The 24,638-nt window shown below is 37.0% G+C and overlaps 1 protein-coding gene across 1 annotated transcript in view; it reads right to left on the reverse strand.

The window, feature by feature from the left end:
- Nucleotides 1-18,829, reverse strand: part of LOC126470155 (uncharacterized) — a 123,599-nt gene extending 104,770 nt beyond the window's left edge. Inside the window, exons 1-3 of the mRNA XM_050097773.1 lie at nt 18,550-18,829; nt 11,456-11,574; nt 11,013-11,267 (exon numbers count right to left, since the gene is read on the reverse strand). Of these exons, the coding sequence (XP_049953730.1) occupies nt 11,013-11,267; nt 11,456-11,574; nt 18,550-18,603 (428 nt within the window). The 5' untranslated portion in view covers nt 18,604-18,829. The remainder of the gene's footprint in view (nt 1-11,012; nt 11,268-11,455; nt 11,575-18,549) is intronic.
- Nucleotides 18,830-24,638: the final 5,809 nt, after the last annotated feature.

Consider the following 24,638-nt stretch of genomic DNA (forward strand, 5'->3'; position numbering starts at 1 on the left):
ATAGAGGTGCACGATATTTGTGTCCGCTGCAAAAGCCACCAAAGAGACTTTTTAGGGGAATTTTACAGGCAGTATGCATTATCATCGAGATGAGTTTCTGTGAGCACTGTATGCCATCATTTAGGCTTCTTGTCTTTAACACTTCCCATTTCATGAAATGTATTCACTAATTTATGAACTGCATCATGACTCTGAACTCAAACACCTGGGAACTTCTGTTCAAATAATCTCCAACCAATACAAGCGAACACTGTACGCATATACGAATCATAAACAAACACTCGTTGTGGAATTGAATAATTCGGTCTTGCCATTGTTGCATTCACAAACTTCACTGTTATACTTGTGATGCCTGTTTGTCATAGTAAACATAAGAAAAAAGTAGTCCTCTATCTTGGTTGGGGAATAAATAAAGCTTCATATTCATACAGCCATTGCTAACGGTTATTTTCAGTAAATCTTAATATGGCCACTCTTTCCTTGTGTTCAGATGCTCAACTGAGTGATTACTGTAACAAATTAGTCTCATTTAACAACAAAAACAATTTTTAACAAAATAAATTAATTATTTAGATAAAAATCTACTCACCAAATGGCAGCAGAAAGAAAACACACATAAAAGAAGGTTATAATTAGGCAAGCTTTCAGAGCCAGTGGCTCCTTTTTCAGGCAGAAGGGTTAAAGGGGACGGAAGAGGGGTGAAGGAAAACGACTGGAGAGGTCTAAGAAAAAGGGTAGATTTCAGGAAATCCATCTCTCCAGTCTTTTTCCTTCACCCCTCTTCCTTCCCCTTCAACCATACTGCCTCAGAAAGGAGTCACTGGCTCAGAGTGTTTGCCTATTTATAACCTTCTTACGTGTGTGTTCTGCTGCCACTTAGTGAGTAGATTTTTATCCAAGTCTTATTTACACTACCAATTCCATCAGCTGAGTTATGTTATAAAGACCTGTCCTCTTGAGTGCATTTTTTTAAAATTATGATTAAAAGTATTACAACATGGGCACCAAATATGGAAATCGCAGCTTATACTTATGTATTTTCTTGTATTTCTGTACATCCATGACAATGAGTTAAGGTCAACATTGAGGAGATAATAAATAAAATTACAATCATCATGTGTAGACATCAAGCATAGGTACTGATGTCTAAAATCCCCAAGTAAATAAATAATTAAACAGCTGGTATGGGAACTTAGCTTACAAAAAGCTGCTAACAAGATGAGAATGACTGTTACACAAGTCAGCACAGAGTAAGTGATCTTCCTGAACAATATTTCATGACAATATTAAAAAATTTTCTACATGGAATTATATTAAGAAATAAAATATTGGTTTCCCATCATATCATCCCCCAATGGAATGAGTGTCTTCCTGTCCATTAGCATTAAGTATACAAAGAAATCTATTTTTGCTGTATGTTGTTCTCATTCAATATTAAAACAACTTATTGCTTCCAGCAGTAAAAAATCTTTTCTAAAACTAATTTATCTGCTGGGGTACTTTGAAAGTGTTACGAGGTATACGAAGAAAGAGAATGTAGGGATGAGATCTTTAAATAAGCACTATCAGTACAAAAACAATTGAAAAAAGTATGGCACCAGGCCATGAACATATTCCCATAATAGTTTACATCGAACATGGTTTGGGAGAAGCCTCTTCTCTATTATGTTTTTAAATCTTTTGTGCAACAAATAGTCCCACATGCTGGAAAAGGTCATATCACCCCTGTTTATTGAAATATGCAATGATAGTTGCACAGGAAAAGTGACCTATATTCCCAATGTCAAACTAAGCTCAAATATGAGGTTCCCCCGTGAAATGCACAAGCAGGTAAATAGATTGATTCTGTCTTCCTTCATTTCTGAAAGGTATTTCATACTACCACCTTTTCAGCTGATAATCAAGGAGCAATCACATGGGGTATCTTCACAAATATGCAACCAAGTTCTTTTACTAACTGCATTCAATACATTATACTGGTTGGAAAACATGCATTAGTAGCTTAATTAACATTGGGTGATCACCAAGGATGCATAAAGGACTGCTCAGTTCTCAATATACAGTGTGCTCCATGAGGAATGGTCAACATTAAGGGATATGACGGGTTCAACCACTCCAAGCAAAAAAAGTCTCATGAACATAAGCTCTAAACGCATATCTTAAAGAGCTATGAGCACTTTTTCATCTTCACTAATCTGAAACATATCTCTTCCATGGAAAAAGTGCTCTAAGCTCTGAAGGTGTGCAGTTTAGAGCCCAAGTTTACTAGACTTTTTTGCTTTGAATTACTGTTCCTGCAAGATCCCTCAGAACTGACCATTCACCTTGGGACACACTGTACATGCATCATTCATCAAAGGAAATCAGTAACATACTCAGATTTTTCATTGATGATGCAGTTTTTTAAATACAAGTTTCATCACTGAATCATCTTAAGTGCATGCAGAATGATTTAGACAGTACTTATACTCCTTGTACTGGATGGCAGATCTCCCTCAATGTACATCTATACAAGATAATGTTCATAAAAAAGAGAAAGAACACAATAGTTCCCAATTACAAGATCAGTGGTTAGCTTATTAAGCCTATCAAATTGCTTAAGTGTCCATGTGAATGATACAAAGTGACAGTAAATGGGACAAACATGTGGCATCAGTGGTAGGGGAGCTGAATGGAAGGCAAAATTGTTGGAATGGTTTTGAAAAAGTGTGGTGCATCTACAAAGGAACCACATACAATGCTAATGTGACCAATACTGGACAGCTGATCCAGCATTACATTCTTTATCATGTAGTCTTATCAGCACAGGTTGAATTGATTCTGATGCTCGTTGCTAGGACTACAATAACTCAATGCAAGCCATAAAAATAACGGAAACACAAAACTTAAATGGGGATCTATGGGCACTGATCTCACAAAAGCTGTCAGGTAAACTGAGATAAGCAGAATTCAAAGAAGCCTGTGCAGCAATTCAGTTTTCTCCATTTTGTATCTCATATAGGGATCAAGAAAACAAAACAAGACAGATAATAAAAGAAGATAAGCATTTAATGTCCTGATGAATTTATGTACAAGAGATGGAGCACAAGCTCAGATTGGGGAAGGAAATCAACAATTTAGGGGAAATTATGGAAAACCTGAATCTGGATGGCTGGCTGGGAATTTCAAATTGGGTCCTTCCTAGTGCAAACAAATACAGTTCTGTGAATTCTTGCAATCGAGGCGTAAAATGAAATTCAAAATTCTGAGTAGACCGATGGCCAGCAGGTTAGTCCCAAACACTAGCAAAATTCCCAGTGCACGAGGATACATGCATTGTCTAAAAGTTTCTCAATTACCTACATGCTGAGGTAGGTACATTAGGACATACTCAGAAATGCAGCTTACAATGCCATTACCAGTGATAGCTGGGAAATGTGGAACAGAGCTCCACTTGTGGAATACTTACAAACTGCCAGTTTTGTCCTATGTGTCAAAATATTATGACCAAATTCTGACTGATTAAGCAATTTCACATTATATGTGAATTTAACATGTCCCTGTAGTGCTTCACAGCTACTGACAATGTCAATAAATCTAACAGTGGTTTTCCGTTTGATTGGCACACACCTAAGATTGACAACAGTTTTGTGGAGAGTAATGACATGCCAAATGCTCCAATAGCAAATACACTTCGTAGAGCTATAATTAGCAATTTGTAGCAGGTCATGTCAGCTCTTGAAGTTGTAACAGTGATCAATGCTGTGGTGCAACATGAACTGCACAGTACACCTGAGGAACAATCTTCCTTCTAAACCTCCAGCAGATACTACTAAACGATAGTGAGTATTATTTTTGCTTAAATCCCAATGCTGATTAGGTCGTTAAAGTTGGAACAGGAGCTCTGGAGGAAAATTGAGCATGTCCTTTTCAAAAGGACCATTCTGGCATTCATTTTAATTTAGGGGACCCCATGGATGGCCCGACAGTGATTTGAATCCTGCTTCTAGCAAATTGGAGACCAATGTGTCTGACAACTGCGCCACCTCACTGAGCTCTCACACCAGGGGTAAAGTGTTCCTCTAGTATCTGGTAAATGGAGCAGTACACTTTACAAGCATAGCATGAGGATACACACACAATTATTAAATGTTATGTCGCCAGGTCCAGATGGAATCCAGTTTCACACAGTGTACTCTATGGCATTGGGCCCTTACTTAACCTGCATTTATCGCAAACCTCTTGCCAACACAAAGTTCCCAACAACAGGAAAAAGTGCCAATGGCTTCTGTATATAAGAAGGGTAGAAGATAAGACCCACAAAATTACAGACCAATATCTCTAACACGAGTTTGTTGTAGAATTCTTACGCGTAGTCTCAGTTCAAATACAATAAATTTCCTTGAGACAGAAAAGCTTCTCTCTACAAACCAGCACGGATTTAGGGAAGCATCACTTGTGTGAAATTCAGTTTTCCCTTTTCTCACATGATATCCTGCAAACCATCAGATTGAAGGAAGGCATCAAAGCCAGTCAGAGGCAGACAGCTAGATTTGCTCATGGTAGGTTTGACCAAGTATTATGCACATGCTTCGGGAATGCAAATGAGAGTCCCTGGAGGTAAGGTGACGTTCTTTTTGAGGATCGCAATAGAGAAAATTTAGAGATCCAGCATTTGAAGTTGTCTGCCAATGTACACTTCACTCACATACGAATCACAAAGAAAAACTAAGAGAAATTAGGTCTAGTAGTGAGGCATATAGACAGTCATTTTTCCCTCACTCTACTTATGTGTATAATGGGAAAGCAAATGACTAGAAGTCGTACAATACCATAATGTACGTAATGACAATTTCCTAAAACCAATTATGCAAATGAAGAACTCTTCATAAAAAACATAATGACAAAGATCTATTATTATTATTATTCTTTACTTTCTCAGACATTAAGACTGGTTAAAAATGGAAAGTGACGCAGACCTTGATCAAGCGTCACTTCCTTTTAACTGTATGGTATGTGTTATATTGCATTTAGGAACTTTCGGGTAATTGAACATGTATCAATAATTACTGACTTCTGTAGCTGCATATATAAGCTTGGATGTAGCTGTATTGCATTGATGTGCTGGTGGATATTGTGTGGTATGACTCCTGTAGCTGATAGTATAATTGGTATAATGTCAACTTTATCCTGATGCCACATATCCTTGACTTCCTCAGCCAGTTGGATGTATTTTTCAATTTTTTCTCCTGTTTTCTTCTGTATATTTGTTGTATTGGGTATGGATATTTCGATTAGTTGTGTTAATTTCTTCTTTTTATTGGTGAGTATGATGTCAAGTTTGTTATGTGGTGTTTTTTTTATCTGTTATAATGGTTCTGTTCCAGTATAATTTGTATTCATCATTCTCCAGTACATTTTGTGGTGCATACTTGTATGTGGGAACGTGTTGTTTTATAAGTTTATGTTGTAAGGCAAGCTGTTGATGTATTATTTTTGCTACATTGTCATGTCTTCTGGGGTATTCTGTATTTGCTAGTATTGTGATGTGATCTTCTGTTTCTATTTGTTGTTTGCAAAGTCTGCATTTATCTGTTGTGGTATTGGGATCTTTAATAATATGCTTGCTGTAATATCTGGTGTTTATTGTTTGATCCTGTATTGCAATCATGAATCCTTCCGTCTCACTGTATATATTGCCTTTTCTTAGCCATGTGTTGGATGCGTCTTGATCGATGTGTGGCTGTGTTAAATGATACGGGTGCTTGCCATGTAGTGTTTTCTTTTTCCAATTTATTTTCTTCGTGTCTGTTGATGTTATGTGATCTAAGGGGTTGTAGAAGTGGTTATGAAATTGCAATGGTGTAGCCGATGTATTTATACGAGTGATTGCTTTGTGTATTTTGCTAGTTTCTGCTCGTTCTATAAAGAATTTTCTTAAATTGTCTACCTGTCCATAATGCAGGTTTTTTATGTCGATAAATCCCCTTCCTCCTTCCTTTCTGCTTAATGTGAATCTTTCTGTTGCTGAATGTATGTGATGTATTCTATATTTGTGGCATTGTGATCGTGTAAGTGTATTGAGCGCTTCTAGGTCTGTGTTACTCCATTTCACTACTCCAAATGAGTAGGTCAATATTGGTATAGCATAAGTATTTATAGCTTTTGTCTTGTTTCTTGCTGTCAATTCTGTTTTCAGTATTTTTGTTAGTCTTTGTCTATATTTTTCTTTTAGTTCTTCTTTAATATTTGTATTATCTATTCCTATTTTTTGTCTGTATCCTAGATATTTATAGGCATCTGTTTTTTCCATCGCTTCTATGCAGTCGCTGTGGTTATCCAGTATGTAATCTTCTTGTTTAGTGTGTTTTCCCTTGACTATGCTATTTTTCTTACATTTGTCTGTTCCAAAAGCCATATTTATATCATTGCTGAATACTTCTGTTATCTTTAGTAATTGGTTGAGTTGTTGATTTGTTGCTGCCAGTAGTTTTAGATCATCCATGTATAGCAAATGTGTGATTTTGTGTGGGTATGTTCCAGTAATATTGTATCCATAATTTGTATTATTTAGCATGTTGGATAGTGGGTTCAGGGCAAGGCAGAACCAGATAGGACTTAATGAGTCTCCTTGGTATATTCCACGCTTAATCTGTATTGGTTGTGATGTGATATTATTTGAATTTGTTTGGATATTAAGTGTGGTTTTCCAATTTTTCCATTACTATGTTTAGGAACTGTATTAATTTAGGGTCTACTTTGTATATTTCCAATATTTGTAGTAACCATGAGTGCGGTACACTATCAAAAGCTTTTTGGTAATCAATGTATGCATAGTGTAGTGACCTTTGCTTAGTTTTAGCTTGATATGTCACCTCTGCATCTATTATCAGTTGCTCTTTACATCCTCGTGCTCCTTTGCAACAGCCTTTTTGTTCTTCATTTATAATTTTGTTCTGTGATGTATGTGTCATTAATGTCTGTGTAATGACTGAAGTTAATATTTTGTATATTGTTGGTAGGCATGTTATGGGGTGATATTTTGCCGGGTTTGCTGTGTCTGCTTGATCTTTAGGTTTCAGATAAGTTATTCCATGTGTAAGTGTATCAGGGAATGTGTATGGGTCTGCAATGTAACTGTTAAATAATTTAGTTAGATGTGAATGTGTGAGGTGAACTTCTTTAGCCAGAAATTTGCTATTTTATCTTTTCCAGGGGCTTTCCAATTGTGAGTAGAATTAATTGCTTGGGTGACTTCATGTTGCAAAATTGTCACTTCAGGCATTTGTGGTATCATCTTGTATGTGTCTGTTTCTGCTTGTATCCATCATGCATGCCTGTTATGTTGTACCGGGTTTGACCATATGTTGCTCCAGAAGTGTTCCATGTCTGTTATGTTTGGTGGATTGTCTATTTTAATGTGTTTGTTATCTATTGTCTGGTAAAATTTCTTTTGGTTTGTGTTGAATGTTTGGTTTTGTTTTCTTCTATTTTCACTTTTTTTGTATCTTCTAAGTCGTTTGGCCAATGCTTGTAATTTCTGTTTCTTTTCATCTAATAGCTCTGTCGCTTCTTCTTGTGAGATTTTACCTAACCTTTTTCGTTTTTTTTCTGACATTTCATTTCTTATAAATTGTGTTAGCTGTCCGATGTCCTTTCTTAGTTTTTCTATTCTGATCTGTAGCCTGTGTTGCCATGCTGGTTTTGTGGGTTTCTTCTGTGTGTTGGTTGGTTCTGATCTCTGCCTAGTGTGTATATTTAGTGTAGTGAGTGCTCCTATATAAACCAGTAGTTGTAACTCTTCCATAGTTGTGTTTTCATTTATTTTGTTGTGTATGATTGTGTTGATAGTTTTTATTGTTGTTTCGACTTGTGGGTTATTTGGTGGTCTATGCAAGAATGGTCTAATGTCTGTATTTGTGTCTTTGTATCCTATATATGTTAGCTGAAATTTTTCTTCTATATGTAACATCTGTGTCACTTCGTGTTCTATTTGTGCTTGTTCTGGTGGCTGTCTTAAGATTTCGTTTTCCTCTGATTGTTTAATTGGTGCGTGTTGTTCTTTGTTTGTTTGCTCTGGGATGTTTGAGTCCATTACTGTATTTTCTTCTTCTTCTGATTGCACATTATTTTGTTCCAGTATTTGTTGTACCTGTTGTTTGATGTTTTCTAATTCTGACTGGGGTATCCTGTTATTTTTTTGTTATTACACGGATCTGATCAGCTAGTCGTCGTTCTGTTAAAAATTTTAATTCTGGGTATCTGGTAATAAATGTTGTGTATACTTGTGATCTGTATCCAGTTGTGTTGGTTCCTAGGTTTGTTGCTTGGTAATAACAGAACATGAGGTGTCGATTAACTTCATCTGACCATCTCATCCTCTGTCTTTGTTTTCCTTCTGGGGTGGTTGCAGGAAGCATATCCTGCAAAACACCTCTATTTGGATTTAAATCATTTTCCAGTTGGCTAGCAGTGTCGTTACCATTGTGGGCGGGCATAGGGTTCAAGTGTCGTCCCCGACCATGACGGCGCTTGTCCGAGGCTTCTTTAGTTCTGTCCTGAACCAACTAATCACACTAAAAGGGGGGTTAGCCCTATTAGTGGTTTGTTCTTTTCGTCGCCTTTTACGACTGGCAGAACATACCGGAGGCCTATTCTTTTCCCGGGCCTCCACGGGGATTATTATTATTATTATTATTATTATTATTATTTACACTTTTGACATGAAACTGTAATGATTATGACACTGAACTTCATCAGTATCAAATATATGAAGCCCTACTATACACACAATCCAATTTGACACCTTGCATACGGAGTGCTGGGAGTGAACAGAAGGGCTTGTGCTTATTCCTTCACTTCCAGCACACCTTGAGTGGGGTGCCAAGTTACACTGTGCATATAGTACAGAAGGTACTTCAGAGTCTTGTACAAAAGCTTTCACTAAACAGTGCATAAATACAGGATATGGAACAGATAGTACTCATTCTACAGAAAGCACTAGTTCTACAGATTCAGCATAAAACATGTTTTCTAGACATAAAGGAATGATCTAGAAAAGCAACAAAAATGTTTTCATTTTGTGGTTTGCTGGTATATTTGTTGCTTTATGATGAAAGCTGCTGCTACTGGATTCAAATATTATATCACAAATGAAAGACACAGCAACACTCTTCAAGGCTACTAAATTACCTATCTGTGTTCTAATTATGTATATTACTAATATAGAATTACTTCAACTACGCTATCTGATCAAAAGGATTCAGACACCTATTAGTGAACAAATGGGGTGTGTCAATCCTCCCCCTTTACAATGGCTCGAATTCTGCTGGTGACTGAAGGAATGGCAGCTCATTCTTCCTCAAATGACAAAAACAGAAATAGCAGCTGCACTTTGGAGTCTAGAGCAAAGTCAATGTTGTAACACATCCCATAGGCGTTCCATTGGCTTCAGGTTGGCACATTGGGCAGACCACTAGCTAAAAGTCTAGAACAGGGCCAGTGCTATACTTACACATTTCATGCAGCAATCTTGTGAATGTTTGCTAAGAGGTATGATGGGAACGGAAGAGGGTCTACAGAGCCAATGAGAGAGCAACAGACAGACAGACAAAGTGTTTCAAAGGGATACTGTCACATGCTCATGATAAAATATCACAACCTATAAGCAAATATTTTGACAATCAAGATTATTCACTGGTGCTGTTATGTCGCAAGCTGACCACAACCTTGAAATTCATGGCATATTTGGAAAAAGCAAATACATGTTACACAGAAGATTATTAATTTAATTTCTGTAACACTTTCATATTCCAAACTAAGTTTGGCCTCGGGCTAAGCTACAGATCAGTCTGTCACCGCAACCAAGTTTTTTAGCTTTCAAATTCGCTGGTTTTGCCCACTCACAACCTGTCACATTCCAGCTTAACCACAACCCCATATTTTGTGAGATATTCGGAAAAAAAACACAGTCGAATATTTTGATCAAAGCAAAGAATAGAATGGTCTCTATTTTGGCACTAGAAATTCGTTGCGTACTTCTCACGTCTCAATAGTTACATGAAAGTATCAGGCCTTGGGCTAGTCAAAAGTGACGTGTTGTCAAAACTATGAGCACTAGATAAACTGCCGCTGGCCCTGACCTAGTCTTAAGCCAGCCAGTCGATTTCAGGAACATTATTTTCCACAAACCGTCAACTCAGAGATGCTGCTTTATGATGGAGTGTGTTGTCGTGCTGATATCATTGATAATTATCTCTGAACTGTTCCTCTACTGTATGCAGTTCACAATGTTGGAAAATATGTTCATACCCCTCTGCATTTAGTTCATTCTAGGCACTACACGACGGTAGGTAATGTTCTCCAGGCATTTGTCACACCCAAACTCTTCCACTGGATTGCCAAGGGAATATCATGATTAATCTCTCCACATCACTCATTTTCAGTCACCCACCACAAAGGGGTGTTGCACTTTATACCCACCTCAAACATCACATACAATGACTGCAGGAATGTGTGGATTATGAAGAGCTTAACTCCCCATGTACAGCCCTTTTGCTAGCTGGACTGCTTATAGCACTTTAGGACTCTCAAGTAATTCCTTTCACTAATTTCAAGCAATTCTTTTACAGCCACCCTCCACGATACTCTACAATCGCTGCCCATCCGTACACGAGGTCTGCCTCGCCTTCATTTAGCTCAGGTTGTTCCTTCATGTTTCCACCTGACAATCACAATGTCAACAGTTGAGTGACAGTTTTATAAGGGATAAAATGTCAGTGATGGATCTGTTACTCAGGGGACACCCAATTATTCGTCCACATTTGAAGCTCATGATTTCTTGTAACCAACTCATTCTGCTATTACTGCCTCACTACTGACAACACAATACGCCCCACCACCTTCTACACTGGTGGATCCAATTCTCTTGACATTTAGAGGTCAATTCTGCATTACATAGGGTGTCCAAATACTTTTGATCAGATTGTGTACACTGCTAAGCATTATAAAGATACGGCAGATGCAAAACATACCTGTTTCCATAAATGACAACTTTGGAGTAATCCAAAGGCCACTGACAGAGGCAAATGTACAGAGGACTGCAAATAGGCCCACTATCACCAAACAATACTACTTCAGAAACCTTTCTTGCTTTCTGATATGGAACAAATGCCCACCAGTGTAACCTATATTTGTGTACTGTATTGAATGATACCACATCAAGTTCAGCAGTGTATGTATAGGATAACAGGAACTGACCACATTTTGATAAACCCAGGAATGAGTGACTGTAAAAGAACATTTAAACAAAACTCAGTTATCACATAGTAATTTTTCTATTGATATACTTCATATTTTGCAATTTTGACAGTTAATCAAAAAATAGAATAATTTTCCTCAGCTGTAACCCCCAGCCCCCCTCATCACTCTCCACAATTATACAAGTGCACACGAAATTATGACAATATATTCTTACCTGAACTTGAAGGCAGATGCTGGAAGAATACTTCTCAGATTAACTTCTAAACATCTTTCCAATGTAGGGCGTACATTTAAATTTCCACAACTAGCACTCACTGACGTGCTGCCTCCAATCTATGAACAAAATTATTTGGATTATATTTCCTCATTCAACCATCCATCTCCCAATTTACTTTTATTAATCAAAGATAGTGACACTCCAAATATAATATTTGGGACACATCACTGGAAAAACAATCAAGTGAAACTCAGAGAAGGAATGGGAAATTTAATTCAGGACTGACTGAACCAGAATTAAGCTCTAAAAATTCTATTTGGTGTACCGCTGTTGCACTATCATGCCATGTAAAAAAAACACCTCTGTAGCCAGAAAAATCTTTCATCATGACAGTGTGAGTTTGCTAGACAAGAGACAGCAATAACAGCTGTTTCACAGTAATTTCTGCTAAAGCACAATCAATCATCATAAATACATACATATAATATAGAACAATGTTATCTGTCATATGTTTAATGGACACTTAAATGAACACAGCTTTTTTCTACACTTTTAGCAAATATAAAAACTGGCATCCTCGATCTGCCTAAACTTCACACATTAATTAGGCCATCACAAAGGAAAAACAAGTCGTTGAAAGCCACACTGGTGAATAAGAGAGATCACAGGGCTGCAAATTTTGCCACTGTACATAAACATATATAAGGTTGCTTAATGCAAGTCTAGACAGGTTGCAAAGTAAACTTTAAATTAAATTCACCTACATGGTCTCCATATTGTTATAAACATGTGTTATTTGGTGACATGTCAATTCCTTATTTACGTACGAAGGTGGATTTTAAATTAAATGAAAGCACAGTGCATCACTAGTTAAAATTTTTCATATCTATAAAGAAAATCCCCAACACATTCCCACTTCTGTGAAAGAACTTCTTAAAGCATTTGTAATTATACCTGTATCTACAGCTGAATGAGAAAGCAGATTTAGTGCCATGAATCTAACACTGATACGGTATATTATTTACAAATTCTGACACTTTCAAATTTACTTTTCATTTCAATAAATGGGCCTCCACTGCACTGCTTCAATGCAGGAAAATCTGCAATAAAATTGATCAACTCTCAGCACCATAGCACACTGACAAACCAACTGGCAAAGCCTCTGATCTTCAGCAGCAGTCTCAGTCATCTTGTTTGTACAACAAAACTCTGTGAGCTAAAATACCAAGTACAAGCTACAGTATGATTTTCTAAATAAGTATTATCTATAACATGCTTTTAAGATACATCAAGAAGATAATCACAAATTATATATAGGTAATTCATGGACATTTGACACAATAAAAAGTGAGCAAAAAAAATGCAGGTTCAACAGATCCATGTACATGAATAATGTCATATGTAAATACACCATAGTAGACATTAACAGCAGACAAAGATCATAAAATCTGGTTCTACAATGCCAACATATACTTTCTTTTAAGAAAAATAAGTCAAGCATACTGTACTTCTCAGGGCATGGGCAAATTTACTTCCCTTTCTTCCCTTTGCACTTGCAGCTAGTAATCAAATTTTGTCTACCACAATATAGTAGTGAACAGGAGATTCTTCAGCCCTTTTTCACCTTAAAAGTATATTTGTGTTAATTGTTTGCATATTGGATAAAATACTGAAGTTATAACTTCAATAAAAATAAATTCCCCATTTTATTATGTACAAGGTAAAGTACATCTGTGCCATTAGAGAGATACATTTTTCAGCATACATCATGCTGAAGTTTAGTGAGCAATAAATTTGTGTGTTGGCTGAGTCACAACTTCTTGTGCAACAATGCTCAAAAAATTCTACATTAAGTTTCTACCCTTAGTTCCCATTTTAGTAATTTTTGAGTCATTACTGTTTTATTGATAACTGTAAGACATCAGATATCTCTAGTCTGTGAATTTAAGAATATGCAATGAACCCCTTTTGTACTTGTTTTGATAGTCTCTCAGTACTGTTTGAACCTTTAAATGTGATGCCTTTATTATATATTAAGATTATATTTTTTTCCTTGACAGGTCAAAAGGTCTACTGAATTAAGCAGAAGATCATTTGTTTACAGTACTAGAACTGCAATATTATGTTAGAAGCATATTCTATGGATACCACACATGAGCAGATAGAATGTGGAAAAAAAATTGAAATATGCAAATCATTTAAATAACTGAAGGTTGTGAAATAGCACAATGTTCGAATGATACAGTGTTAATATGATATACATTAGTTTTAAGAACACCTGTTAAGATTTTTCTTCATTGTCATGGCAGTTTATTAACAATGGAATCTTGTATAGTGTCAAATTAGAAGAATACTTCAATCTATAGCTCCCTAAATTGGTGAAAGGCAATGTTTGTTATCAGTAGGTTCAACTGTCCGCAAATAATGTACTCCAACACTACTTACAGTTACATAGCACAGGGAAAATCCCAATTTGCACAACTACAAATCTTTCAACTTAAAATATTAAAAATATCAAAAGTGATGCCTTTACTTAAGAGCTGGAATAGGCATAAAGCTGAAAATTGCTGACGCATTTATTCTTAAGTAATTGAGGGATTGAAGAAACAATGAATTGCCAAGTATTCAGACGACCACAGCCTACTGAGCAATAATCAGCATGGCTTTCAAACAGACAGAAGAACAAACAGTAATAAATGATTACAACGAATGGAATAATTAGAAATTTGGATAACAACAATAGTGTTGGAGGAATTAATTTAGATCTTTCTACAGCTTTTGATATGACCCTTAATATGAAGAAAACAAACTATGCAGTCCAGTCACACTAGCGTGACCCCACCTATTTTCAATGTCACACAGATATCAGCACTAGCAGTGGAGAGTATATAAAGAGTGTCAAGGGGGGGAAGGGGGGGTGGAGGGACACAGAAAACAGTGCATCCACTGTCCTAATACAGGAACGGAGCGATTTAGGTGACCATTCGCCCATCCGGCTATCCTGATGTGAGTTTTCTTTGGTTTCCCCGAGCTGTAGAGGACTGCTGGGATGGTTCCTTTGATTAGGCCATGGCTGACTTCCTGCCCTATCCACACCTAATCCTATCCTACTTTGTTAACATTATATATATGTATATAATTTATGTTATGTATCTAACATGTCTGATACTACTGTACTAATTGGTCTATGGAAGAATAAATATAACAAATCATTTTTCCTCCTGAATAATGAGCTGGTTGATTACTTCCACGAAAACTGCAGTGAAAGGCATATTCAGTTTAATTTTTGGCAAAGAGGTTGGAGGCAGCCGTAATTCTCAAGAGTATCAATTCTTAATAGTACACAACTGACATGGTTGAACACCAGTGCAATATGCTTACTTCTTTTTATTAACACTGAAGGCGAGGAAAACAAATAGCATGAACTTCAGCTTAAAGACGGGGGGAAAATCTCACAACTCTGTTACATTAAACATAAACAAAAACTCTATAAAATGAGAATCAAAATAATGGAAAAGAATGTCATATTATGCCTTTTGGGTCCATCAGTGGACAACAGGTAATGCTTTGTGATGATATACTTATTCCTATGTACAATTAAATATCACGTATGAGGTTCTTTTCTGGGGATCAAATGCACGTAACATGGAGACAGTTTTCAAACTGCCACATGTATAATAACTAAAAGTTATTGTTGATCTCATTTTAATGAATCATTTTGAAGATAGGATATCCTAGCTATGGCATGTGAGTTCATCTACTAATCTATTGTGATCATAAAAACGTAAGTAAGACTATCACAAATAGTTCTCGGCATGATTACCAAACAAGAGGCAGTTTCTACATTTGTGCTAATGAAGGAAATGAAAACCTCAAAGCAGCATTCTTTCTCAGGGACAAAAATTGTATAAAAATTTGCCCAAGGAGATGAGAGAGATATAACTGAAATATATTTATTTAAAATGGCAGACAAAACAAGCCTCTTAAAAATGCATCCAATAAAAGAAAGCGACAACCAAAAACAACTATGTCAAATTATAACATAAGATATCTAATTCCATGGGGAACCATGTATATTGGATCAGCAACAGCCGATGTCACAAGATCGGTTTCTCTGCAATTCAAAATTATTGTACACAGTAAATGTGAAGATATCTGTTGGAAGTAATCGTCTTAGTACACGCTACACCTCATGAAAATGTTGTGTTCTCATGATATGGGTCTACAAGGTCCGAATAGTTTGCACTGATGATGGTCACACAGATCTGTAAAATAAAGTATTTCAATCTTTACGACAGATGCTTCCAGTTATCCAAAATATATTTGTATTACAAGTACAGAATAGAATTCTTTTTACAGGGAAATTGCTCACCCAAGATCTATAGCCCATAATACTAATGTCTCACTATGTACCTGAGCCCAACATCTGACTCATAATGGGACGCTGACTCAGTCTTTCAGACAGACTAAAGGAAAGACACGGAAATATAACCAAGACATGGCAGCATGGACATGGTCATCAACTCATCTACGTGTGTGTGTGTGTGTGTGTGTGTGTGTGTGTGTGTGTGCGCGCGCGCGCGCGCGCGCGCGCGCGCGCGCGCAGCGTTTTCATTTTGAGACACAAAGTGAACAGTACATAAATATTTCCCATCTTCTTAATTACATTTTTCTAATGTATTTACAAATATAAGAGGATTGAACATTACATACAAAATTTATGGGGTAGTGCATTTGTTTGGACACTGACCTCAGATTTGGGAGAATGGTAGCTCATGTTCTGTCCTGTCATCCTTATTTAGGTTTTCCTAAATCACTTCAAGCAAAAGTTAGAAAGGGCTCTTTCAATACTGCCATGGCCGACCACCTGCCTTCCCTCGCTAAACACACATGCATGTGTTTAAATGTCTGTACATGCAGGGTGTCCCAGGAGGAATAATCAACATTCAGAGATATGACACAAATGATCTTCCGAAGCAAAAAAAACTACTAAACATGGGCTCTAAACTACATGCCTTAAGAGCTCTGAGCACGTTTTCAGTAGAAGAGATGTGTTTCATACTATCAAAGATGAACAAAGTGCTCACAGCTCTTACGGTATGCATTTTAGAGCCCATGTTTACTGGACTCCTTTGCTTTGAATGGTCATCCCTGTCATATACCTGGATGCTCACCATACCTCCTGTCTGTTCTTTGTATTAAGCTGAAACCATATCATTGGGTGATTAAATTACTACATTATACTAGTCAGCAGCTCCCTTGTCTGCAACTGGTTGATGTCTGAAAATACTGAGCAAATACAGTTAACGTGTTAGCACATGAGCACCCGCAGCACAACTTTGAGTGAATTCAATACTTAAGTTTTAATTATCTGTAGCTTATATGTCAAACTTCTCATTGGTTATACAACATTGTAAAAGTGCAGCTTACTCCCTCCATTCCACTACTCTCTCTGTGATAAACAGGGATCAGCATGTACCTTCCTCCCTCCAAAGCCCTAAAAAAATAGCTTAAAATGGCTCTAAAAGGCTGAGTAGTATGAACACAATCCCTCTAGCATAATCAGTTTATAATATCATACATCCTACAATCCCTGAAAATAAAGTTACAACAACTAAATAGCCCATATGGACCACACTCCACCTTGTCTATGCGGAATGAAATAGATGACAGACAAGGAATGCTAACAATGTAGAAATCTATATGACAAGCATAAGTTACTAACCTGGTAATTATGTTGCTCCCAGTCAGTGTAATTAACGCATATGGCTAATTTTAACTAACTCCACAACAAAATTTAACTTACTGGACCACGGAACATCAACTGTAGTGAACATTTCTGATAAAGAGAGGGTTTCTTTTTTGAGAGGCTGCTGACTAAGAAAGGTATAAAAACGGGCATTCGCTTAGAGGAGCGAAACTGCAGTTATAGCAAGAAATTTCTTTTAGCATTGATACACGCACAAAAGGAATTTTTTTCCTAATCTTTACACAAAGGCAGTTTAAGACCTGAACACAAACTTAACTCTCACTCATTACCGCACATCATTTATTCGTTATATTCACAGAAATACCATTAAAACAGCAAAAACACACTGGCACACAACAGCCATAATAGGCCTACAACTACTGATTAATGTTACAAACTCCAATGAGAGCATGAGGAAAATGTTTTATAGTGCATTAGTAGCATAAATTGCTACTCTACAGTATAATGAACAGTTTTAAAAGGGTGAGTGAACAAGGGAGCTCATGAAATTTACATACATAATCAGCAACCTGAATTATGGATAGTATAATATGATGAATGTTAACTGCCTTAGCATGGAGGAGGGCTGATGAAAGCAAAAATGCTAAACATTACACAAAATAATCAATTCCCAATGAGCCCTATGGAATTATTTACAGACACTGATGTAACATGTCTGCTGTTGGCATTAAGTGTCTACTAAAATGTCATACCTGTTGGGATGTAGCTAAGCAACCAAAATAGTCTGGAATCACTAACTCACAACACGTCAAACACGAGAATGTTTACAGCAGTTGTTCTGCATGTGGTGTAAACGAGCATTAAAAGACGCTTTGGTCCAGTAAAGTAAACAATAAGTAAAATAATAAACAAAGGTCAGTATCCGTCTATACATACGTCGGGAAGTTTTTTTTTTTTTTTTTTTTTTTTTTAAGCAAGGCCCCACATCAAAATATATCCGATGCATTCTACGAAGTTTGCATTCATCATCAACAACTTTCTGTGTTTACACACGTGACTACAGCACAAAACAACCTTCTTACTGAGAAAAAAAGGCTAACCAAATGTTTTCTCTTCAAAAATGTAAAACGCCTATCAATACTGTGTGCAGCATGTAATTGACGTGGAGGTACCGTGTATTGATAGAACTAATTAAGCATGAACACTGATATAAAAAGGCTCTAAATTGTCATGAACTTAAGCGCAAACACTGTGTTTACTTTGTATCGTTTGTAAGACTTCCAAAAATCTGGGCGGTTTCGTATACAGTTTCCTAACAAATTAAATTACAGAAATGTATAAATATGCAATTATTTTTACGTAAACAGAAACTAAAACAAACCTCTCTGTTGAGCAATTTTTCCACTATGTTAGTGCGAGTATGACGCTTCTGCATTCTTTTACTTTTTGCATGGTTACGGTGTTGGGATGCAGAAACCGCTGGACCATTTTCGGTAGGCAACGCAAAATTGCACCTGTTCTCTGTCGTTGGTATTGTTCGTATGATCGAGCTCGTTTCTGCGGAACTTCGCACTTCTTGTACACTAGTGCACGAATCACCTGAATGACAACTTTCAGAAAGGTATCTATGATCATCTTGTAGCGGTGACTTCGAGCCTACCTCCCCCTCTTCCATGTTTTCATATACTAAACAGCAAACACAGACAGTTTATAGAACAGTTGAACGTCAATTTCAATGTCGCCAACATACAAACATATCATACCATTGAAATTAAATGTCAGTTAATATATTTAATCCTAGTTTGTGTTCGGTAATACTTTACTAACCATAAATATGAGCCTCAATATTCCAAGAAAACGAATTAACTGCTGGTCGTACGAATCACTTCCTTTTTTTAAATCAAACTGTTACTTCTGTGTATTTCTTACGTGACCTGTAAGTTATGCAGCAAATGATAGCGTTGGTAAATGGAAGCATAACCAGCATATTCAAATAAGTAACAGATAGCCATATTCCTTAACTGAACAGAAAATTTGGTCTGGCGCTGATGCCGCAAATATAAAACATTGGAGTAATGCAAGTTAAGGTGAATATGATCAGTGATCTATTGGAGGCTTACACAGACATGAGCGATACTTGAAAAAAACACGCATACAGTAAAGGATGACAGGACAAATTGTATGTTTCTCATATTTACCTGTAATTTTACGTTTATCCAAAGACACATGTAAATAAAAAGTGCGTTAATAAACATTTACCCCAGAAGTTCGTGACCTTCCCTTGTTTACATCCTATGCTAATTGTTAATGCAACATTCGTTTGAATTTGTGGAAAAGGATGAATTTTCAGTTAGCTCAATGATTCTCGAAATCAAAATAATAAAACAGGGACATGTTTAAGGATGCATCTCCTTTCAGATTTTTTGTAAGTTGAATCATAAGTCATATTTTACTGTTTACATTGTCAGTAATCATCGTCCTGAAATCGCTTTAGAAGCAAACACCTATCGGTATTTTAGCTCGAGGTCAGCAGTAATCACTTGAAGTTATTACAGTGGCAGTTTCTAGAAATACTCTGCAAATGCAAATCTAGCTTTTTTTTCAGTCTACCGAGACCTCGTACACCAAACTTGTACCCTGGTGACCATGGATGCTACAACTCAATCATGATCATTATAATTTCTATCTCTATAAGGGCAGCATCACTGAGATCGAGTCCATTGCACGATATGGCCAGTAGACGAATGTAGTTGGGACCCAAAGTTTTTACAGACCACAGATGACTTGTGTTGAAAGGTGGGCGCACGTGAGATCCCACGTGGTTTACAAGTATTTAAATAGCTCAAATTTACAGGGAACGATCAGCTTTGAAATTAGATCTTAATCAAGTGCTAATAAGGGGCTTCGCCATTGTTAGTGGTGTAAACACGAAGGCTAGGAAGAACCTATTTTGACGTCTTGAGATGTCTGGTATTCTGACGAATATCCTCGTCCTTCATGCATAATATTTCGACAACGTGACTCGTTATCTTCATCAGGGACTACCTGAGACAGCTCGTCGAGGTTTTTTTCCGCCCTCAAGCAGTTGGGTGGACCACTGAGAGCTTCTGCTCTATCGAAATTTAGGTTTGCACTTAAAATTTTATTTTTCTCTTTAATCTCCTTTGTTACAGTATTTGGCTTAAATTCTAACTTACCTCTACTCTTATAACTAGAACTTGCGCTAAGTTCACAATTTACAATTATTTTACTAGCGCCTAGTATACGGTTTTTAATTTACATAGTTATTTTTCCCATTTTAATAACTATTAGCTAAAACTTGGTCTACAATTAATCTACTGGCAGAAGCTAGTTAATGGTTTATTTAATGTTACAATATTTTTATTTGTCTAAATAGCTATTAACATTACAATTCATTATGCACGAAACAATGTATTTCTTTTTAGTTTGCTTTTGTTGGTAACTTAACTAATGTTTTTATCTGTGCAATGGTTTACAACACTTGGCTGAAAATTTTTGTCTTTTCGGATTGTTTCTGTGATGGTCAGAGGGTGGCTGTCAGGGAGCATTGATGATATTATGTGCACTTTGCTCGTAGTCCTTCTGGGTAGTTTGTTATAGTGAGACTTTCTGGCTAAGCTGCATTGCTTTGTGGTTTGCGTTGTCACAGTACTTAGTTTTTAGTTTCTACACCTTTGTCTTCATTCTCATGTGGATCTGGCTTTTGTTCCCGTCCCTCTAGTGGATGGGTTGGCTTGCGGATATTTTCTGTTAATGTAACTCTTTCTGTGTTTGTTGGCTTTTGACCCATGAGACAGTGTGCACTATAAAGCAAACGTCCTTCAACACTTTTTTCAGAAAGTCTGGAATTGCCATAAATTGAAACCCGTTGGGGACTGCCTGTATTAGCCATTCTAGTGCTGTGACATGTATGTAGAAATACATCGGCAAGGCCGACACCTCGCACCATTTTCGGTCCTCTGCAGTTCCAAGTGTTCCCTCTGCATTTCGCTCGTACTGGAAGTGTCCTGTGACGTTTCGTCGTTCCCCATGTCCACACCCTCAGTTATTCCTTTTGTGAAGTTCTGCTGCTGCTTTTATTGCATTTTCAGCAACTGCAGTGAACGATCTCAGGCTCTACTGAGTTGATACCCAATGTCACGATCCATGAGGTTTCAAGTCACCTTTATTTCTGTAGAATCTCTTATAAATTTTCAGTATCAAGAGATCTGTGCAAGAACCCTCGTGTCCCCATAGTTCATGGACTGATTGAGTTCCAGATAGCGCCCCAACGATCTTAGTATCTGACATCTACTGTCCTAGTTGGACAGTGGAACCTGGTATCCTGCACTGGAGTTGCTAAAAACGCAACAGGGTCAGCAGCAGAAGGAAAACTAAGGATGTAGACACGGTAAATGGGCATCAGAGAGAGCACCAGGTGCACCACACTGAAGATAGGACGCATCTGACTAGAGCCATCTGCAGAGGAAAACCTGGAACTGCACTGGACCGCAAACGGAAAGCCAGCATGTGGACAGGCGCAACAGACTTGAGAGGGAACGCCCGAGGACGCTTCAGCAGTAGCAGAGTGCAGATGGAATGCCTGAAACTGACCCTATACATGGAGGGCCATAGGTATAAATACTGGACCCGTTCGACTTGACAGGCAGTCTACAAACTAACTAATAGTTTTAGTTTTATTTTTCCTTTTTCATACAGGAATGGAAAGATTTTACATTAATTTGCAGTTTATTGTTTCTCACATGGTCCATAAAATTTTAGCTGTAAATCTGTGTTGAGCTCACAGAACCTGCTGTCATAAAACTTGTATGTGGCACAGTACTGCATTCTTATACATTTAAGATGCAAACTAGCTTTTTGATTACAGTTTATTGAGAAATAAAACTACCAAAGTCTCTATGTTCTGTAGAGTACTAGTACAGTTAGAAAGTTGAATAACTAATTGAGCAAACAGTCCTATGGTTTCATCTAACAACTTTTGTTGTAATTACTTGAGGACATAATTGCTTCAGGATATAATTGCTTGAGGATAACGTTTCACTAATCTTCCATTTCAGGCAGAATAATTTATTAAAGAAAATCATCATGTTATTATATTTTTTCCTAGTTGGCATATGTTATATCATCACATCATTGTGGTTTTTCACCCACTCTGTCATTTTATTACCTCCTCCACTCCTTTCTGGACACTTTCACACAAAATGCTTGATTGTAAAATAGCACAGCACATGTGGCTCCTGCTAGATGAAATTGCCTCCAAATGTTTTATAGAGCTCTTCTGTCAGATGGCTACAGGTGTATTGCACAGAGTCTTTAAACATACTTGTGAACAAAAATGTATAAGATCCTTCAGCCAAAGCATCTGTTATACCATCATCTATTAAAATCTAATGTATTTATCGTTTTTCTATCTTTTTTCTAAGTTAATTTATCAGTTACTGTCCCAAATCCATATTCGTATTATTTACATAATTCTGCCTTTAACCTATATGTCTTTGCCTCTTCCTCCCTGTCAGTTTTTCACCATTACTTTTCTACTAATTCTGTTACTAAAGCTACTAATCCTTTATTCATTATTTAATAAAATTGCTTTACTGCACTAGTCGTGTAGCCTGTACGGTCTGCATAAACGTCCCTCAGGATAAGCAGATGATTCTGCATTAATAACATATCCTCCCATATCTATTAGAAATAACAAGCCAAGTCAATTCATAGCATAATTAATATCAGCACATATGCAGACAACTTGGTGTGACGAACAGTTGGGGGCGCTGCCCATTAGCGAAATCAGAAGACAAATCCAAATTCTAATTTAATGTTCATGTGCCACTATGATTTTCATTACATAGACTTTATTGGCTTACTGCCTAAACTTCTGCTCTTGATAAAAGTCATACACTGTTACTCTAACAGGAATAATAATTTGTAGATTTTAGTTTTCTTTAAGATACACTCTACATCAACCTTTAGATTTTATGAAAATATCTGAAAGCTAGGAGCCCAAATATGACTTCCTTTTCACTCATGACATGAGTATATCCTTGCAAAATAAACATTCAGACAGGCATTATGGAAATATCTTTGAAAATAGATGCATAAAAGGAAATGAACAGCAGGTAATTGAGTTGTTGGTTGTTTTTGGGGAAGGAGACCAGACAGCGAGGTCATTGGTCTCATCAGATTAGGGAAGGACAGGGAAGGAAGTCGGCTGTGCCCTTTGAAAGGAACCATCGCGGCATTTGCTTGGAGCGATTTAGGGAAATCACAGAAAACCTAAATCAGGATGGCCGGACGCGGGATTGAACCGTCGTCCTCCCGAATGCGAGTCCAGTGTCTAACCACTGCGCCACCTCGCTCGGTTGGTAATTAAGTACTCAAATTCGTAACTACTAATATTTACACACTTCTCTGCCAACAGTGCAATTCTTCATAAGTAAAATTAGAGGTCTGAGACTAGAATAGTGGAAATAGTCTTTTTACCAAATAAAATAAGATTGGAACCCAAGCATTTAAGTATCACGTAAAATAACAGCATTAGTATCAACAGGTTTAGTAGGTGGAAGAACAGCTCTCACAGCAACTGGATGGAAATGAAATGCTCCATTATAATTTACAGGAATCAGAAATGTATCTAAATCAAAGCAGTTAAATTTTTCTTATTTTAGTTATTCCAGTATCAACCAGGAAAGAGCGCAGGGTTGTAATAGTTGCGCCAGATTCAGTCCGGAACCACGCGACTGCTACGGTTGCAGGTTCGAATCCTACCTCAGGCATGGATGTGTGTGATGTCCTTAGGTTAGTTAGCTGTAAGTAGTTCTAAGTTCTAGGGGACTGATAACCTCAGATGTTAAGTCCCATAGTGCTCAGAGCCATCTGAACCATCTGTAATAGTTCTATTTATGGAGGCGATATTTCTCTATGTCAGAATTATATTCTGGGAGCTGTGTCTTAACTGAAGTATTTCATTTAGTAAGTGTAAGTATTGTGACATTTAGAAAACACTTAATCACAAAGTACATTATCAGTACTTGAAAAGAATTTGTGAATTTATAAAAATAATAATAATCAGTAATATATGGTTTATATATTTATTTATGTAGTAGTATTGGATGTACATATATGGAACAAATTCAAGTACATATTTGCATTATGAGTTTAACACAATAATGATCATCTACATTACTTAATTATCAAGGTATATACATGGTACCAGAGGGAGCTGTAGAGGGCAAAAACTGTAGAGGAAGACAGAGACTGGAATACGTCAAGCAAATAATTGAGGACGCAGGTTGCAAGTGCTACTCTGAGATGAAGAGGTTAGCACAGGAAAGGAATTCGTGGCGTGCCGCATCAAACCAGTCAGTAGACTGATGACAAAAAAAAAACATTTTTAATAAAATAGCATTGTACATAATTTACATTACTGTACAGTTTATCTTCCAATGGCTT

This window comes from Schistocerca serialis, chromosome 3 (assembly GCF_023864345.2).
Source record: "Schistocerca serialis cubense isolate TAMUIC-IGC-003099 chromosome 3, iqSchSeri2.2, whole genome shotgun sequence".
NCBI lineage: Eukaryota > Metazoa > Arthropoda > Insecta > Orthoptera > Acrididae > Schistocerca > Schistocerca serialis.